The 19761-nt window shown below is 37.0% G+C and overlaps 2 protein-coding genes across 2 annotated transcripts; both read right to left on the bottom strand.

The window, feature by feature from the left end:
* Positions 1–5302: 5302 nt before the first annotated feature.
* Positions 5303–6241, bottom strand: LOC121162189 (olfactory receptor 6-like). Its single transcript, XM_040989029.1, has one exon. It carries the CDS (start codon positions 6236–6238, stop codon positions 5303–5305), a length of 936 nt encoding a protein of 311 aa, XP_040844963.1. The 5' UTR covers positions 6239–6241.
* Positions 6242–17486: 11245 nt separating this feature from the next.
* Positions 17487–18473, bottom strand: LOC121162154 (olfactory receptor 226). The gene has a single exon (XM_040989003.1). The coding sequence runs from the start codon at positions 18465–18467 to the stop codon at positions 17487–17489; it is 981 nt and encodes a 326-aa protein (XP_040844937.1). The 5' UTR covers positions 18468–18473.
* Between the last annotated feature and the right edge of the window lie 1288 nt (positions 18474–19761).

Below are 19761 nucleotides of genomic sequence, written 5' to 3'. Positions count from 1 at the left end.
GTTGACTGGCAAACACAAGAAATTTCTGAAATCTGTTCTCTTCCAACTGATAAAATAAAAAACAATAACAATAAACTTAAATGGTGTGGGTAAGAGTCAGAGCCAGGATTCCTTCTTGCTTGCTTAGCAGAATGACAGAATAAACTATTATTATGTTTTCATGCCCTCCCATATGGACTGAGAAAAAATGCAAGGCTTACCTTTCTTCTGTAGCCCTGTGATAATTAAATGTAATTATTGAGATCATGTTTAATATAGGACTCAAACTGTAGTTCTCCCCTACAAGCATTAACTGTGATTGTATCACATTAGATTCCTAGAAGCTTACCCAATTACACATGCTCAATGTTTTCACTCAAATGTACCGATAAATAAACAGTTGTTTTCTTTCTTGCTCCTATTTTTCCTGCTATATTATGGTGAATCAAAAAAAAAATTCCTGGGGAAAATAATTTAAGTAGCCATGAAATGCTTGATCAATCGGGCCTTCTTCCTAATTTAATCTTCAATGAATTATTTTCACTGTTTCCCAAACCTTGAGCAAGGATATACAAGAGCTTCCTTTTTGGTTTTATTCCCCACAAATACTGCCTCTACTGTTCTGAATTATATGTCTAGATATTTTTCTCAAGCCTTTTCTTGTCATTTTAGGAACTCACCAATACATCTTAATATCTCTAACACTCACCATGGCCCACCTGTCCTTGCTCTATGAACAGAAAAATTATTCAGACAATCACATTGATCACAGGAAGGAAAATTTGTTTACAGATTTTTCTACTCTTAAAAGAACTATGCATGGCCCTTCCTTAGTATAGATGATAGGAATTGTAGCTCTAAAACTAGAAGAGGGGAACAGGGAAAGTTTAATAAAGCTAGTCCTTGTAACATTTATCTTTTGTCTCTTCCCAAGGGAAGAACTCACTCTGTTTGTTTGGGCTCTAGGGAAATTTAACGTGTATTGCTACGACGTGGGACCCTAGGAAGCTGCATTTTCATCTACCTCTGTCCATTTTGGCTTAATCCTGGATCATGTTTACCCATAGCTATGAACATGGTGTAGTATTTTTCACTTACTCCTATATGTAAGATAATGTAACATCAAGTTACTTAAGAACAAAGTGCTCTGAAAATTCTGAGGAAGGAGAGGTGCTTTCTTACTGAGAAATTGAAAAACAATTTTTGGAATATTTCATAGAAGGGGCATCTTTCCAGACTCATGGAATAAATATTTTGAAGTTGCATCATGCTAAAAAAATGTTGGCCACCAATTAAAAGACTGCTTCTAATGTGGGTTTTAGTAATTTTCAACAGTTGGGCCCAGAAATTTATCTTTATGCTTCAATTTATTCTTCAACAAACTTTGGTAATAATATCCTGTTTTTTCTTATCAATATCCTGTTATTGTTAGAAGAAAATGTTATCTATGCATCAGGAGTGACATCAACAGGACAGTAGAATAGGAAATCTTTACCTTGAATGTCCTTGACAACCTGCAGGAGAGGTTGAGATGATATATTGAAAATGAAGAAAGAAAATGCCATTCCCCAATCAATAATACTTTACACAGTAAAGTTTCCATTACAAATGAAATGAGGGAATTTATCACTATTAGAATGCTTTACAAGGAATGTGAAATAGAGTTTCTTAAACTCCCATGAAAACTGCATATTTTAATTATATAAAAACATGCAAAAATCCATAGTTAAGATAAATGTGTAGTCAACTTTTTGTGGCTTATGTGTGATCATGTAGAATGAGAGTTAATATTTTTTTTAAAAAAATCATAAAAAGAATAACATCTACGGACCTAGTGTGATGGTTCAAGTGACTAGTCTTCCATTTCAAAGTGCCAGGATCCCATATGGTCACCAGTTTGTGTCTAAGATGCTCCACTTTCTATCCAACTCCATGTTTTCGACCTGAGAAAGCAGCCAAGGATGGTCCAAAGTCTTGGGATCCTGCACCTATGTGGGAGACCCAGAAGAACATCCTGGCTCCTGACTTTAGACAGGTTTAGCTCCAGCCATTACAGCCACTTGGGGAATAAACTAGAGGATGGAAGATCTTACTATGTCTCTCCTTCTCTTTGCAAATCTACCTTTCCAATATGAATAATAAAACAAACACTTAAAATAAATAAAAATAATTGATATTTGCGTATCTAATATTTTCTGTTAGGGGGCTTGTCATCTCTAGATAGAATAGTTATTATCCAAAAATCATAAAACATTCATTGAAGTTTCAGAGAAAGAAGGAATTTAGTATGTAACTAGTAGAGACATCATGGAAAATAGTATGAGGAATCATCAAAACCCAACAAATACATTTACCCTAGGACCTAGCTATCCAATTCAAGTTTTACATTCAAATTAATGAAGTGAGCCTGTGAAAGTTATGCCAGCACATTCATGTTTCTTGCATCTTATTGCACAAGATATGGACTCAACTGAAATGTCCCTCAATGAATGATTGCATTAAAAATGTGGTAATTATCCACAGTGAAATATTACTAAGCCCTAAAAAAGTTTTGACATTTGTAACAAAACGCATGAAACTAGAATTCATTGTTCTAAGTAAAATCAGACACAGAAAAAAGAAAAGCATGCTTTCCCTCATTTCAAAGTTAATATGTAAACAGAATAAGATAAGCTGTACATATTTATAAGTAGTTATGAACGTTGCCTTCACTAAACTATGTACCCTACATAATAATACGCTCTTTATTCTTTATATTTTTGTCATAAAATTCATATGATATTAAGATCTCCATCCATGCATTCAATAAAAAGAAAAAGAAAAAAGGGAGTTAGAAGATGAGTTTATTGGGTTGCAAAAAATTGAAACCCATGATTATTTTTATATAATTCTCCAAATACTTTTTTTCCTTTAAATATTAGAAATGTACTATGTGAGTTGGTCTCAACTGTTCTCCCAAAAGGATTGCAACGTAAGGTGACAACTATGTTAATTGGATTGATTGTGATTAATTTCATAACATCCTCTTATATCAGAATATTACATTGTACATGCAAAGATAGTTTTGCCAGTCACATCTCAAGGAAATTTGGAGAAAAAAAGACATAACTATCTGAAAAGCCAATCTAAAACTGCTTTATGATAACATATACAAGGGAAAATTATAATCATGCTGGAATGTAAGACGAAGCCAAGATATCATTATTAGAAGATGAAACTGCTCTTGGAATGGAAAAATTAGTGTGGAAAACACACAATAATGATAGCTATTAATCAGAAGACAGAGTAATGGAGTATCTGATGGCCTGATTTCACTTCAAGGACCACTCACTGCCAAGGACCAGAGGAAACATGTGGGCATTGAATGAGAACTTGGAAGGCGTGCACCATGTGCTGAGAACAAGGTGAACTGACAGCCCTCTTTCAAGTTTTCCAGTACTTAGGGATTTGCAACCAGTTGGGTGACAATAACTGTGAAACTTAAAAACAACTGCAAGAGTAAACCCCAGAAGAAGCTCTTGTACCTCAATGAGCAAAGGAACTTATTCTACAGGAAGTGATTTTAAGACAAAATAAAGGCACAAGCCACACAGGATCATCTCTATTTATCCCTTGATGGAACTGTCTACTCAGACTTACCAGTAGCAAATGGTGATTTCTAAAAAACGTATATAATATGAACTTTAAATGTACATGAAATAACTACATATCAATTATTCATTGTTTTAACTTTGTTGGCTAAATGAAAAAAGCATCAATTTATGAATTTCATAAGAATTAATGTAAGTATAAATTAGAAGAATTTTTCAGTTAAAAACAGGTATTTGCTATGCACATCACTGTAAGAAAAAAACAAGGAATAGGTAGAACACCTTTATTGACACACAAAGCATTGAAACCAGTGCAATTTCATTTAATTGTGTGATATAAAAAGCCAAATATATATATATTAATGTGTTTCTCTATTTATTTCAATTTTATTTGAACAGTAGAAGCAGATCCTTCACCTACCCATTTATTCCCCCAAATGCCTGCAAAGCCAGAGCTGGACCAGGTTGAAATCAGGGGCCTGGAATTCAACGCAGGTTTCAACAGAGCTGGCAAAGTTCCAAGACCATAAGCCATCATCTTTTGACTCCCAGGTTATGCATTAGTAGGAAGATAAAATGGGAAGCAAAAGCAGGACTTAATCTAGGTACTATGATATTCAATATGCGTTTCCCAACCAAGATCTTTAAGCACTGAACCAAATTCCCACACCTTTTTCTTAAAAGTATGCTTCTGAAAATAAATTTATATTTGTAGAAATTTTGAAAGATGTTAAAAAATAGTGCTCATATGATCAAGAGTTTTTATTTTCTTTAACATTATCATCACACACTATCATATAAACTTAAGACCAACAATCTAAAATTTCAGGATTTTTCCACTAAACAATTCATTTTTAAAAGTTTTTGTTCAAGAATTTGCAAGCTTTCCCCTTACTATCATTTCTTCTGTTCCATGATACTTTCCAAGATATGATATTCTATTCAATTAATGCACTTTCTTTATTTCATTGGATAGTTTTGCAGTTTTTCCTTTACTTTTTTAAATATAGAAACTTTAAGTAAAGAGGGATTTCAGAGCTAAAGATTAACTATTGTTTGTAAAATACGTTAATTGCCTAGAAAAGTTTTAGGGTTGTTTTCTGATTTCTTAATGTGGAATATTAGCAAATAATAAAAGATTTTGTATTAATTTAAATTTGAGAAAGATTATTGATGTATTCATCCAATTAATGATAGGCAAGTTATGAAAATAAAGACAAAAGAGATATATGTGACCATAATTTAGACAAGTAATGTAAAGAACATGGCATCTATTCAGACTTGGTTGCAAACCAGCATATAGATTTGACACCAAATTTTTGAATTTTATTTTTCAAACTTTGCACATTGCGCTTGCTTTGGCAGCACATATACTAAAATTGAAACAAACTTTGCATATCTAAAACATATCTTGAAGAAAGGAGGGTACTTCAAATTTATTATAAATATGGGAATTGAAATATTTGTCTAATATATATTAAATATGTATTTTTATATATTCATTTTTATTTTTATATATTCATTTTACAGCACTTACATATCTTTGTGGTTAAAGTTGTGCTTATTGATATGGTATATTCTTTATACCTTACACTTTGTTTTTACTTCTCCTGTTTTGCAATTTCTATCAGAATGCAGCTCTGAGGAGCAGTGATGATAATAAACAGAAGGATAATTTCACATGGGAATGACATGCTTAATGAGATACAGTCAGTTACTTAAAGCAGTCGGTCTCAGATGAGCAAGAAGCACTGGCCACCACCAAGGGTCTTCTTGATAGCATTCTTGACTTCCTGGTTCCTTAGACAGTAGATAAATGGGTTCAGCATGGGTGTGAGAACTGCATACACAGCTGATATCAGCTTGTTGGAATTAAATGATGCAATAGCTCTAGGTCGAGCATACATAAAAATCATAGCTGTATAATAAATTATGACCACAGTGAGATGAGATGCACATGTAGAAAACGCCTTTGTCCTTCCCTGGGTGGAGGGTATATGCAGAATAGTAGAAACAATGTAGATATAGGAGAGAATAGTGGTAGTGAGAGGAAAGATAAGAATGACAATAGCCAGAGCAAAGTCCACTAGCTCAGCTGTGGACATGTCTTTGCATGCCAGTTTGAGGATTGGTGAGATATCACAGAAAAAGTGATTCATGACATTAGAGCCACAAAAGGTGACATGTGAAATAAAATATACTTTGATGACAGTAATCATAAAACCAGTCATGTAAGAGAAGGCAATTAACTGTACACAGTAACCAGTGGTCATGATGACTGGGTATCGAAGAGGGTGGCAGATGGCCACATAGCGGTCATAGGCCATGGCTGCCAGGAGCACGCACTCTGTGCAGGCCAGTGAGATGAAAAAGTAGAGCTGGGTCATACAACCTGTGAAGGAGATGTTCCGTCTCTGCAGGAGGAACCCATCCAGCATCTTTGGGACAGTCACAGAGACATACCACACCTCTAGAAAGGACAAGCTACTCAGGAAATAGTACATGGGCTTGTGAAGGGAGCCAGTGATCCAAACGGTGAGCATGATGATAAGATTCTCTGCTATCACTAACAGGTAGACCACAAGGAAGAGGAAAAAAAGCAATGTCTGCAGCCACGGGGCGGTGGGGAAGCCCACCAGGATGAATTCATGGACCAGGGTGATGTTCATCCCCAGAACGACGGAAAGCTCTGAGAGACACTGAAGTCTTCTATGGCAATGCCCTGAACAATGAGGATGCCTGTGGCATAAAAGGAGAGACCAAAGTAACTTCATTCAACCTTCTTTAAAAAATAGGATAATTAATAAAATAATTTTTGTTTGCAGGAACTCTATTTCTAACATAAAACACACATTTCTATCAATTTCAAAATGGCAATTTCTTAGAATTAAAACATTCTACCATTTCTAACTTCACTCACTGATAATTATTTCAACATCCCTAGCTCACTACTCACAGCTCCTTTTTAAATATACATCAATTCGTTATGTTATGTGTGTGTGTGTGTGTCCCCCTGTCTTTTACATTGGTTCAGGTTCTCCTTTTGATTAAGATACCCTACACAAACTTATATTCCTGCCTGAAATAAAATATGGAGGATAGTATGGTGTAGAAGAAATTTTTCTTGCAATGCAAACACTTTAGTTATTACAGATAGAAATCATTTAACTTCTTAATCCTTTTTTCCCCAACTCATTCATCTCTTTTGAACATCTAAATGTCATTGATGTGCCAGAAATATTCAACTACATTGTGTTCCCAATGCACACATAATCTCTCTTTTTGGGTTTTCCACACACTTTCCTCTGTTTCTTTTACATTCCCCAAAAATTGTTTCTAAGGAATCAGTAGTACTGGCTTCATTTAGGAGATAGCTACAAAAACTAGATGAAGTGCCTCATCTGCAATCACTTCCCAAAGCAATCCTCCAAAACCCAAAATATTTTCTTTCACAACTGTGAATAAAATGCCTATGACATTGACTAGCAAGCACAGATATTGGACTGACAAGTGAAGATCTCCCTTAAGGAAGTACAGACATATGCTGCACATGTTTGACACATCTGGAGCTTACACTTTTATTTTTAATTTTTTATGAAAGGTTTTCCATTCATTGTCCAATTGTCTGCAACACTTGGGACTGGGCCAGGCCAAAGCCAGGATCCTAGAATTCCTTCCAGTTTTTTGATGAGAGTGTCAGTGCCCCAAGCACCTACATTTTCTTCTGCAACCTCCAAAGCTGTACACTAGCAGGAAGCAGGGTTGGAAGTGAAGTCACCAGAATTCAAACCAGGCACTTCAACATGGGATGTGGGCATGTAACAAGGAGTAACAGAAATCCCTATGCTAATACCCAATCCGGTAGATACTTTCATGACCACAACATCTGAGAACATGAGACCTAGGTCCTGGTTTCAGATCATCCATCTTTCTAAATACCAATACCAATCACTGTTTAGCATCTTCCAGAGAAGAGTGAAGAAAGACTGACAGCATTGAGTGTAGTACAAGGATACAAGGATACAAGGATATGTGTGTGTGTGTGTGAGAGAGAGAGAGAGAGGGAGGGAGAGAAGAAGAGAGGACGCTAGACATACTATTTTAGCCTTATTTTATAGAATTATTTTACCACAGGGTCATTTTTGGAACATTATGAAAATCACTTTGTCATAATGCCTGAATTTAGTTCTTTCCCTCAAAAATTGTACATTCTGACCTCCAAGTGCTTTTTTATGTTGTACCAAGAGAGTAGTATATCAGCCAGACTTGTTTTTATGGAGAGATGCTAAAGGATCAGATACTAGAATACATGTTATTGACACCATTTTCTGTTTCCATAGCAGTGCTCCTATCTGGAACACAGCATTAAATTACCCCCTATAGCTATTGTCTCTGTACACAGCCTCCGGTGACACCTCCAACTTCTGCGGTAGATCCTACTTACACAATGTCTTAGACCACTTTTCCTGGGAAAAGCAACTAGTTCTGAAAGCACAGTAGTGAGTTTTCCCGTGTTCTAGCCTTAGAGGCCCTCCTTTGTAAAGCAACATGGATTTCATTCTACATCCTGGTCAGCACACATTCTTCCCTATAGAATTTAACAGCCTGTGTTTTAGAGTGATAGCAGATGTAGTAGCCACCCTAAAAGATTGCTTAACCCTAAAAGTATGCTTCAGTATGTTCTTCTGTATAACAAAAGTGACTGATCTGCCATGAGAATTAAATGTGATAATACGCAGAAACCACATAAGACTTGATCCGTGACTGTTCCTTATTGTTCTTTATAACGTGTAGCTATCAACAAATATCCCAGTTCATTGATTCATGCTCATTCAAGCACATGTATTAGTATTCACATATGATCAAACACATGTTCATATGTGCAGCATTTGTTATCTTTGACTCACTTGTACTTACCTTATAGAAGTTTAGGTAAACCCAAATTTGCTGGAGAACAGCTCAACCCTTTAAACAGTTCTAGATTCAGGTCACCATTATTCCCATCTTCTCTCTAAATTATTGCTTTCATGTAGTCAAGCCTGCTCCTCATGGTTTCAATTCCTCTCCACCCTTTTTGCCATGAACATATCTTATCAGGGTCCATGTTGAAACACGGATATATTTATAATTCTCCTTACTATCCTTGCTCTCAGAACCAAAACTTCTAAGACCTGGAACTCTCTGTTACTCAAGAAAAGAAATCATGTCACTATACAACATAGTTTTTCCAATCTTATATGAGATTGTTCTTAAGAAACAACTTAACAATGTATTTCTTCTAGAACAAGGAACATACCCTTTGTTTCCTTAAACAACTCCCAAAGACCCCACATGTATCCAGATTACACTTAATGTGAATAAAGTTGCAATGAACCTGAATTTCCCTGTTCATTCCCCCCCCACACCTCCCCAGTGTTATCCTTCTGCTCAGGAACAGTACCAGATGACATCTTCCCAATTCTTCTCTACATTCCTTGGATATGTATTCAAAAATCTATCTCACCTGATATTTGTGACTTCTTACCAATGTCCATTTGTCCTCTCTGTAAGAATGAAAAGTTCTTTAGACATTTGAACTGAAACTGAGAAAAAAAAGCCTTGCAGATTTTTACATTCCCAGAATATCTGTGCCTTGTGTTTGCTGAGACGTCATTGTAGGTGCTATAATGCTAAAGCAGGAAAATAGAAGCTCAGGCAGAATATATTCAGCACTCACCTGACCTGCCCTGTCTTTTCCCCAGGGGGCTCACTTACATTTATTCTCTCCAGGGTCCAAGGAAACTGTGTGTACTGCCAAGCCTATGTCCAGGGGATCTGGACAGGGAAGCTGAAGCTCCCTCTAGCTACCCATCAATTCCTGTTTATACCTGGACTTGTCTATCTTTACCTGAGGGCATAGAAAGGTGCTTTCTTTCTTTGTGTGTGTGTGTGTGTGTGTGTGTGTGTCTGTGTGTGTGTGTGTGTGTGTGTGCAGGATACTGTGATGCAAAATCATTTAAAAACCAAGATAAGAAACATAAGTGAGTTAATAGGATAAGGAAAGCCCATTACTTAAAAAAAAAAAAGAAGAATACTTACTGGTCTCATTAAGTTGGGGTTTTTTTATTGATCTTTTCAAATTGTTTATGATACAGTTCCTTATTTTCTGGGTTTTCTCTTACCCCTACCAATTTCTCCTATGCTATTACAATAGTATAGTTCTTCCAAAACAGTCACAAGTCCATCATTCTGCTACTTAACTGAACCCTGATATTGTAGGCATGATCAACAGAACTCCAGCATCCTACTATCAAGATGTATTTAACAATTTCATTATATGTAGGATGCTGTAATACACTTTCTTCAGACTTAAAATCTGTAAGTCATGGTGCTTGGTCTTTGGAAACTTGTAATGATGTAAGTCAAAGAAGGATACACTATAAGGACCATAAAATGTCCCCTGAGACACATCAAGCAAAAACAAAATGCTCTGGAAACTATAAGAGGAGAAAAAAACTTTTAACTTAGCACAATTGAAAATATTTTACTAAACAATGTCATTCAAGAGAGGACTCAGGTGATTAAAAACAGTTTAGGAATAGCATGATAGAAAAGATTTTTGGTTCAACAGCCTTAAGATCTGGTTCCTAACCTAGACTCTATTATACTTTCAACATTTGATTTAGAAATTTATCATCAGTCAACAGTTGATTAATCTATAAAACTTAGTAACAGAAGCTAATTTTTCAGTACATTCAGTCATGTCAAGCTCCAAATTAAGATGCAAGATTATACATGTATATTTTGGAGAATAAAGATGGTGGAATAGGGTAAAGAAAGGTTTAAACAGATGGAAAAACATTTAATCAGGATGAAGAAGAGAGGACATATTTCAGGAAATAGGAGAGGACAAAACAACAGCAGAGGGGTACCTGGAGACTGACAGACACAGGAAAGCAGCAGACACAACAGTGTTGTGTTACAGTGACTCATATTCCAGTGGCATTCAGTGATCTGAACTCCACCAGCATCTGGAACTCCACGGCAAACAGATGGGAAAGGACTTTCAGTGGGAGCTTGGGAGGTGAACCCAGACAAAGAACTGTCCATCCTGCTGGTCCATTCGATTTGACCAGGAGCAGAAACAGAGCAGCAGATCCCAGATGGACAGTGCGAGAACAGGATGAATTTCACAGCCCAGTCAGCCCCCTAGAGCCAAATTGGGTGCCATTTTGTGTAAAGAGGCAAAGGCAACGGAAAGGCCTGAGCATACGCTGAGCTGGAAGTGAGCTCAGTGAACTGCAGCAAAGTGACATTCTATAGATTCCACCTGGGGCAGGTCTGGGTAGCCCTTAGAACTGACGGCCAGCAGATCGAGAACTCTGGTAGTGGTACATCAGGCACCATTTTGTACAGTGTGGCAATAGCTTTGGGACTGCAGGGGACAAGAGTGAACTGCACATGTGCTGAGCTCACAAAAACTCACTGAGTTCCCTGGATTGCACTGGGCCTGCTGGAAAATAATACCGACTGTGGCATCGCACCAGTAAAAATAGATCCATGTGGCACCAAGACCTAACGTCCAACAGGTTCCAACAAGATCAGCACCACCAACAACCTAACTAGATAGGACACCTGGTGTCTCTCTAATCTGGGGACCTGCTCCAACCCAAAGTTGGAGGAAGGTTGCAGAGACAATGGTGCAGCCTCAGCACAGTATCACAGGAGGTGGAGAGTGGTGAGCCAAGAGCTGGGGCCGTGGAGACCACGGTGGAAATGTAACATAAGAACCCAGACCTGGAACTCTCTAGAGGGAGTGGCATACTTGGTTGCAAGCAAAAAGTTGTGTACCAACTGCACTAAGTAAAATCACATTGTAGACTTGTGGATGACATAGCTTAGAAACCTGCCACAAGGAGAAGACTCTGCTAACCAGAAATATAATGACCAAGAGCAAAAGAGGAGACAAAGGCACAATGAATATTAATGAAGACTCCCCTGCAAAGGAGCAAAGCCCTATGCCAACCTCAGAGTTAACTGAGGAAGACATCTAGAAAATGGGGGACACAGAATTCATAAAATTCATTTTAAAGCTTCTGATCAACAATGAGAAGCACATACAAGAGCTCAAAGAATTTAAGGAAGCAGTAAAGCAAATCAAGGCTGATATATCAGAAATTAAGAACACAGTGGAGCAAATTACAAGTACAGTGGAGAGTCTCCAAATAGAATGAAGCAAGCAGAAGAAAAAGTCTCAGAATTGGCAGATATCTCCTGTCACCAGGGGGAAGTGAACAATAAGCTGGAAGCAGAGCTGGATCAGGCCAAAAAAGTATTCAAGAATTGAAAGACACTATTAAGAGGCCAAAACTAAGAGTTATGGGAGTCCCAGAAGGTGCAGAAAGAGAAGTTGAGTTTGCAAATAAACTTAATAAAATAATCAAGGAAAATTTCCCTAATCTAGAGAAAGAATTGGGAAACCAGATCCAGGAGGGGCACAGAACTCCCAACAGGTTTGATCAAAAGTGATCTTCACCAAGACACATGATCATCAAGGTCTCTTCAATTGAACATAAGGAAAAAAATCCTGAAATGTGCACGTGAAAAAAATCAATTGCCATATAAAGGAATGCCAATTAAACTCACAGGTGATCTCTCACAGGAAACTCTACAGGCCAGAAGAGAATGGAGTGACATATTCCAGATTCTAAAAGAAAAAAATTGTCAGCCTAGGATAACATACCCAGCAAAGCTTACTTTTTTCTTTGAAAATGAAATAAAATTCTTCCACAGTAAAGAAAAGCTAAAAGAATTTGCCTCTTTCAAATCTGCCCTACAAATGATGCTTCAAAATGTTCTCTTAACAGTGAAGAGCAATAGCACCTACCAAAACCAAAGGCAAATGGGAAGAACATCCCAGTAAAATGACAACAGAAGACTAAACCAATGAACAACTCATTCCTAAAATGACGTGACCAAAGTACAATCCATACATATTAACCCTGAATGTAAATGGCTTAAGCTCAATCAAACATCATTGATTAGTAGACTGGATTTAAAAAATAAAACTCCTCTATTTATTGTCTAGAAGGGACTAACTTCAACAAAAGTCAGCGGAAACTGTATCACATGGGTTTTGTTGTTTTCTGTTAGTTGCATATCTTTAAAACACTTTCTTCTGATTAAATCATTCAATGATTCGTAGATCATGCAGTGGCATCATTTTCTGCAAGAAGGTTCTTGATTTTCACTTCTTCAGCTACAAGTTAGTCATTTAGTAGCATGTTATTTAACTTCATGGTGTTGTTAATTTCTTTTTTCTTCCTGATGTTGATTTTGTTTTGTGGCTCTTCATTTAAGGGGATGTATGATAGCTGTGTAATGGAGACTGTCATATCTAGTAACATGTCATTTAACTTCATGGCATTGTAAATTTCTATTTTTCTTTCTATTGTTGATTTTGCATCATGACTGTTCATTTGAGGGGATGTACAGTAGCTGTGAAATGGAGACTAACATCCAGATGTGAGGATCCAATGTAGTATGCATTTCTACTTCCAGACAAAGATGGACTTACAATGAAACTGTTCACTGTATCTTGACAATAGGATTCTGGACTCTCTGCCATTGTTCATGCCCACAATGATTGACATATGACTGTGTATGAAAAATGATATTTCAGTACTGATATAGAGGAACTAGGTGGGGGTGAGGGAATTGAGGAGGGGATAAGGAAATGCCAGGACTCTATGGAATTGTATCATAAAATGATAATAATAATAATAAAATGTAAAAAAAAGATTATACATGCATATTTGAAAAAGTTTGTTGAAAAAATGTATTAAAAGGCTCTTTGGTGAAAAAAAATATCTGAAATTCACATAGTTTTTTTCATAATACACATTTTCTTTCATTATTTTTTTGAGTCCTCATATTCATGTATATAAAAAAAAAACCTTGGTATATGTTTGCAAGAAAGAACCTTGACTGAATTTGAACTGTAATACTGCAACAAGGTGGAGGAATCCACCATGTGGGGAAGGCACAGGGAGGGGTTGGGGGAATCCCAGAGCCTATGAACCTGTGTCACATAATGCAATGTAATTAATTAAAAAAATCAAAGCCTTGGGACCAAAATAAATTTAAATTTGATTTCACTTTTCTTGAATCTCTAAGGCTTCTTTCTGACAACTGCACAAACATAAAATATGTGTGCTGAAATATGGATCACATCCAAGATTTGATCAGTAGGAATGAGTAAGATGGTTTTCAGTGTGGTGAAACCAGCATAAGAAACAACACCGAACGATGACTGCAAAGGGTGAGATACACATGAGGCCTCCACAGTGTTTAAAGGTCAGGCCATAGCCTCCTCCAGGAAGCACTTTGCCTGTGAGCACTGTGTGCCAGGAACACCCCTTCCTGTCTGTCAAGGTGTCCAGAATTGAGTGAGCTCTCAGAGGTCCTGCTAATAATTGTGCTCCAAGCAGCCTTAAAATTATCAGCTGCTTGAAGTTTTATAAGAGCAAAGGCCCCAGAGATGCAGTTATTTCTCAGCAAGTCAACAAGGTAGTAAGTGCAAGCAGAAGCAGACATGGAAAATGAAGACTTCACCAGAAACTTTCTGAAGTCCTGGAGAATCTGAACACCTATGTGTGACTATTTGGGATTTGGAGAGGGCAAGGTGGAGCGTAGGAGGTGTGGGGGCGTGGATTAGGAGGTGGCAGGGAGGAGACCTAGCCCTTCCCTTCCCCTTCTCCTTTACTAAGTGCTTTGTCTAAGAACCGTCTGATGAATGAAAATTAATTCTTGGTAGACACTGATCTTCATAAAGTATGACTAAGGAACAAAAATCAGGGAGACAATAATCATCTGAAGAACGATTCCAAGAGGAAATGAACTGTTTGCCATGTAGATGATCTCTCATTACCACAGATGGAACTGTCCACTCACACTTGCAAGCTCCAAATGGTGATTTCTAAGATACCTGGTATACTTTTTCTCTAAATGTGGGTAGGGCCTACATGTTCAGTTGTCCTTTATTTTAACTTTATCTTATCAATTAGTTAAATAAAAACAGCATCAATACCTTAATGTCCTGAACATTAAAAATTAAGGTAAAAATTCCAAAAACATCTTGCAAAAACATATTAGTATATGTACACTTCACTGTAATATAAAAGGAATAGATAGTATGGCTTTGCTTTATATAAGTCACTGAAATCAGTCAAAATGCCAAAACTATTTGGCATAGAAAAACTAACAATCTGCTTTTAAATTTTTTTCTATTGGTCAAATTTTCTTAAACTGACACTCTTAATTTTGTTTACCAAATCCTTAATAAATATATCTTTATTTGATACAAACAGGTATTTCTAAATATCAAAGAAGTACAAAGACTCACAATTCTCCATGTTTTAATAAAAACAGTATTTAAATAGTGAACACACTACTTCACTGAAATATTTTAAATATTCTAGAGCACTTGAAAGCTCTATTTATAAATAGTAATTTATACATTTTTATTTATTTTATGTTACAGCCTTAATACAATATCCCATTAATGAAACTAGTTATTATATACAATACATCTTAACACTAAAAGCTAAAGCTGTATCTTCACATTTATTTCATTTGCACACATCTTGTCAATGAAAAATTATATATCCAAAATTAAACAAACATATTGCAAGTGACATCTGTAAAGCAACGCGACAGCTACAAGAAATGAGATAACAACATCTACACATTATTCCTTCAATCTATTGGAAACAGCAGAAATAAATGCAGACAAAATAGTTTTTAAACTTTTGTGACTTGATGGAAATTATAATCTCTACACCTTAAAAAGAATAATAACACAGAGCACAATATTTTTAACAGTTACAATACATTTAAAACCTTCAGCCATTTCTTGCAATCTTAAATTAATATTTGGAATTTTACACCCACATGGGCTTGGCTGGCTAAAGTTACTACTTCAAAGAGTTTTACAGTCATTTTAGCACCTTCATCTAAGTCATCAAATGCAAGAATGTTAAATCTACTGCCTGATATCAGCGTCGTAGGATCATCAACTCATGCATCCTGTAACTATACCCTAACAGGCATGCTAATTTCCAAATATTTCACTACTCTACCTATGTAACATCACACATTGTTATTAGCAGTAATTGCACATATTTAGGGAACACAGCATTCCAATATTTATATAGATTGTGTTCTGCTCAAAACAGGATAATCAATATTTCCCTTCTTTGATATTACTTTATCATTAGATCCTTAAAGCTGCTTTCTTCTATTTGTACGGTTTTATAGACTAATAAAATTTAATCTTTAAGTAATTGTATTTGTAGGAAAATTTCAACTTTATAGTTCTCACATACCTCTCACCCAGATTGTTTCCTCTAATAAAATCCTTTCATTGTTATGAACACTTTGTCAAAACAAATAAACCAAAATTGATTTCACTAGTTACTATTCATATTCTACTACTTTACTCATATATTAATTTTTCCATTAAATCATTTTCTTATTCCTAATCAGTTCAACCCTACCACATTCTATTAGCGTCTTTCCTCTTTAGTCTGCTTTGAACTGAAATTTCTTAGTATGACTGAATTTATAACCGTAGCTGTTTTCTAACAAGATAAAATGAACCTTATAGATACTCTGAACAACTGTTTTAAAAATAATCTTTGTTAAGAAAGGTTTAGTTCTCTCGTTCAGTTGGAAAGGTGAGAAAATAGTAAATGACACTAGATAATTTCAAGTAAAAATGGTTTACCCCCTAAATGGCCACAACAGCGAGATCTGGTCCTGGCCAAAGATTGGATAAAGAAATCCTACATGGGTAGAAAGGGTCAAAATATTGGACTGTGCTCTACTAGTCCCAGGTGTATACCAGGAAGCTGGATTGCAAGCAGAGCAGACAGGATTCAAACTGGCACTCTGATGACAGTATCACAAACCGCAGCTCTATCCACCATAGCTTAATGCTGGCCCCTGATGAACTCACTACTCATGAAAGTTAAGCATATTTACTATTTTGCCACCACAAGTTAAAATGTCTGCATACACATGATTCCCTGGATCAAAATGATCACAATATTTTTAGGGTTTGTGGTACATATGTCTACATTTCCTTCCTAAAAGGATAAGTCTATTTTCATCTTCTTGTATCCTAGTGAAGTTTTAGAGATTTATTTGCTACACCTGCCAATCCCATCTATGGGCACCTAAAAGGAACCTTTCCTACATGGCTCCAAATTATACTTATTTATTATATATTTTATTCATAACCATCATGTACTAAATACTATAATTTTATGGTCACAAAATGATGCACAAGCAGTTTTGATTCTGTCTCCAAATAGCTTAATTCTAATTAAGGAGATAAAAGATTAAAGAAACAACTTCACTCAGCCAATAATTCAATATAAACACCAATCATGGGGAATCAGGAAAGGAAGCCTAATACTTCATGTTATTCAGGAGGTGATACGTCATCAAAACAACACCTGATGCTAGCTTATCTTCCTGCCTTGTATCACACTAGAATGATCTTCTGAGCCTGTCGTCTTCTAAATCTGCAGCTGGTGGTCTGAGACTACAAGCAGACCTTCCCATCAAAGTTTCTGTTGCTTTCCTATAATGAAGTCTGTGCTTCCTTGAATGAGATTGGTCATGTGTAAATTACAGTAGGGTAGCTATTATGGAGCTAGTCTCTAGCCTGTATTTCATGATCTTGTCCTGAAGAAACTCAGCTTATTGCTCCCACTCCATCCTTCCTCCTGGACTTTTTACAAGGAAGAATTCCATTTCTTGCAGACGACCTTAAAGCTATTTCTTAGTTTAGGCCCTATAGACTCCACTGGACTTTTAGAAGACATTTAGCCCAGCAGTTCAAAAGCATTTGTTAGAAGTCCCACCTCTTCTCTACCTGTCTCTGCCAGCTTTCCTGGGGTTAACGGCCTGGCCTTGGTATAAGTGCAAAGTATGGCGCAAGGCTTTCTTGACTTCCTGGTTGCGCAAGCAGTAAATGATAGGGTTGAGCAATGGGACAATGACAGCATAGAGTACAGAAACCAACTTGTTGGTGTCAAAAGCTGAGAGTGCTTTTGGCCTGGCATAGATGAAGATACTGGCTGCATAGAAGATGATTACAACAGTGAGGTGAGAGGCACAGGTTGAAAAGGCTTTATAGCGTCCAGCAGCTGAGGGGATGCGCAACACAGCACCGGTGATGGCCATGTAGGAGGCTCCAGTAACAGAAAGTGGTCCCAGTAGGATAAAAATGGCCAGAACAAAGTCTGTAAGCTCTGCCGTGGACATGTCAGTGCAGGAGAGGTTGAGCAATGGAGACACATCACAGAAAAAGTGGTTGATGATATTGGGACCGCAGTAAGAGAGCCGAGAAATGAGAAAAACCTTGACCATTGAAATGCCAAAACCCCCAGCCCAGGACCCAGCTGCCAGCTGCACACATAGCCGGTCACTGACAATGACAGGATACTGGAGAGGATGACAGATGGCCACATAACGATCATAGGCCATAACAGCAAGGAGAACACACTCAGTGCAGCCCAAGCCCAGGAAAAAGTAGAGCTGTGTCATACAGCCTTCAAAGGAGATGAGCTGTCTATGATCCTTAAACCCAATAAAACCAGCAAGCATTTTGGGAATAGTGACAGTGACATACCAGATCTCCAAGAAGGACATATTAGCCAGAAAAAAATACATGGGTTTATGGAGGGTTGGGTGGCTCCTGATTGCCATAATGATAAGCATGTTCTCGGTCAGTACCAGCACATACGCCAGCAGAGACAGAGCAAACATCAGGGCCCTCAGTGGTGCGGGAGCTGGGAAGCCCAGCAGCACAAACTCATTCACCCTCCCACTGTGGTTCCGCCGCTCCATGGTGTCTGCTGCCACTGCTCTTCAAATGATGAGAATGGAGTCGTCTGGAGAAAGTGACAAGAACTTAGCCTGTCTCTTGGCAATAGAATACAGTGTGTGTAGTGGATCACTGGGCTGAGGTCATTTTTTAATCATGAAATCAGCAGAGACAAACATGGATAAAAACAAATGTCTTTGTATTAGAGACTGGAAAGGAGTTTAGCGTGGTTCCTGGAGAAGCATGAATTGAGAAATACAAAACAGAAGTGACACTTCTTGGTTCCAATATCTTTTTTCTCCTAATAGAAGGCAATAAGGAAAGATCAAAATCATAAATCTTAATGGTTAAAATACAATACTAATAAATTTTATTGTGTAAAAACTTATACTATCTAGTGTACCCTAAAGTGTAAGTTTGTCTATCATTTGGGCTATGATTCTATTTGGGGAAATGATAATATAGAAACAACAATAATTTATAATACAACAGAGTATCTACTGTGCAATATTATTATAGACACTATCCTAAAATGCTTTCAGTATCAACTCACTTGTGCTTCAGAACAATTCTTTAAATTAGTACTATGAATAAGCCCACTTAAGGTCTATTACGTGTGTGTGTGTGTGTGTGTGTGTGTGTGTGTGTAGAGAAATTTGTTCTCTATACATAAATGGTTTGTTCTTGGTCACATAAGTTTAAAAAGATACAGAAAACCAGAAGCTCAGGGATTCCAAAATCTCTGACTAACCTGAAAAAACTATGACTTATGCCACATGTTAACACATTACAGGGAATCTTGGGCCATCTGGAAAAGTTCACATTTATAAAGAAGCAAGAACAAGGCAGGACCCAAGAAGCTGATACCGACTGTAGATTCAAGTCCCAACCCGCCCAGCACCTGAAAGGAGGGCTGGCCAGTGGACAGTGGATGGTAGGATGACTGAAACTGGGGGTTGCTTGGAGTGGGAGTTCAGCACTCCCTTTAGCAGCAACACCAGTGTCCACATAAGCTTTTAGAGGACTACTCTGTCTCTATTCCAGTGATGAAAATTTATCTTGCAATCCTTTAAACCCTGCCTGTTTCTTATATGGAATTTGCCAGTTCAACATAGCAATTGTAAGGAAAGGGTTATTTTTACCCTGTGTTCCTGTTTGGTCACAGCATTGGGAGGAAATACAAAGATGAGAAAGTGGAGTGAAATGGAATCAGCTGAATACCTGGATGCTTTTTCTCAGAAGTTAGCTTATGTTTTTGAATTGCTATAGGTTTTCTAAATTTTTATTTAATAAAATGTGTTGACATATAATTACCCA

Source organism: Ochotona curzoniae, unplaced genomic scaffold (genome assembly GCF_017591425.1).
Source record: "Ochotona curzoniae isolate NIBS_2020 unplaced genomic scaffold, NIBS_Ocur_1.0 contig_517, whole genome shotgun sequence".
Taxonomy (NCBI): domain Eukaryota; kingdom Metazoa; phylum Chordata; class Mammalia; order Lagomorpha; family Ochotonidae; genus Ochotona; species Ochotona curzoniae.
This window is presented reverse-complemented; position numbering and strand designations above follow the sequence as displayed.

Excerpts from the sequence above, each read along its gene's own strand:
- LOC121162154 (XM_040989003.1), bottom strand. The coding sequence starts at position 18,467 with ATGGAGCGGCGGAACCACAGTGGGAGGGTGAATGAGTTTGTGCTGCTG.
- LOC121162189 (XM_040989029.1), bottom strand. The coding sequence starts at position 6,238 with ATGAACATCACCCTGGTCCATGAATTCATCCTGGTGGGCTTCCCCACC.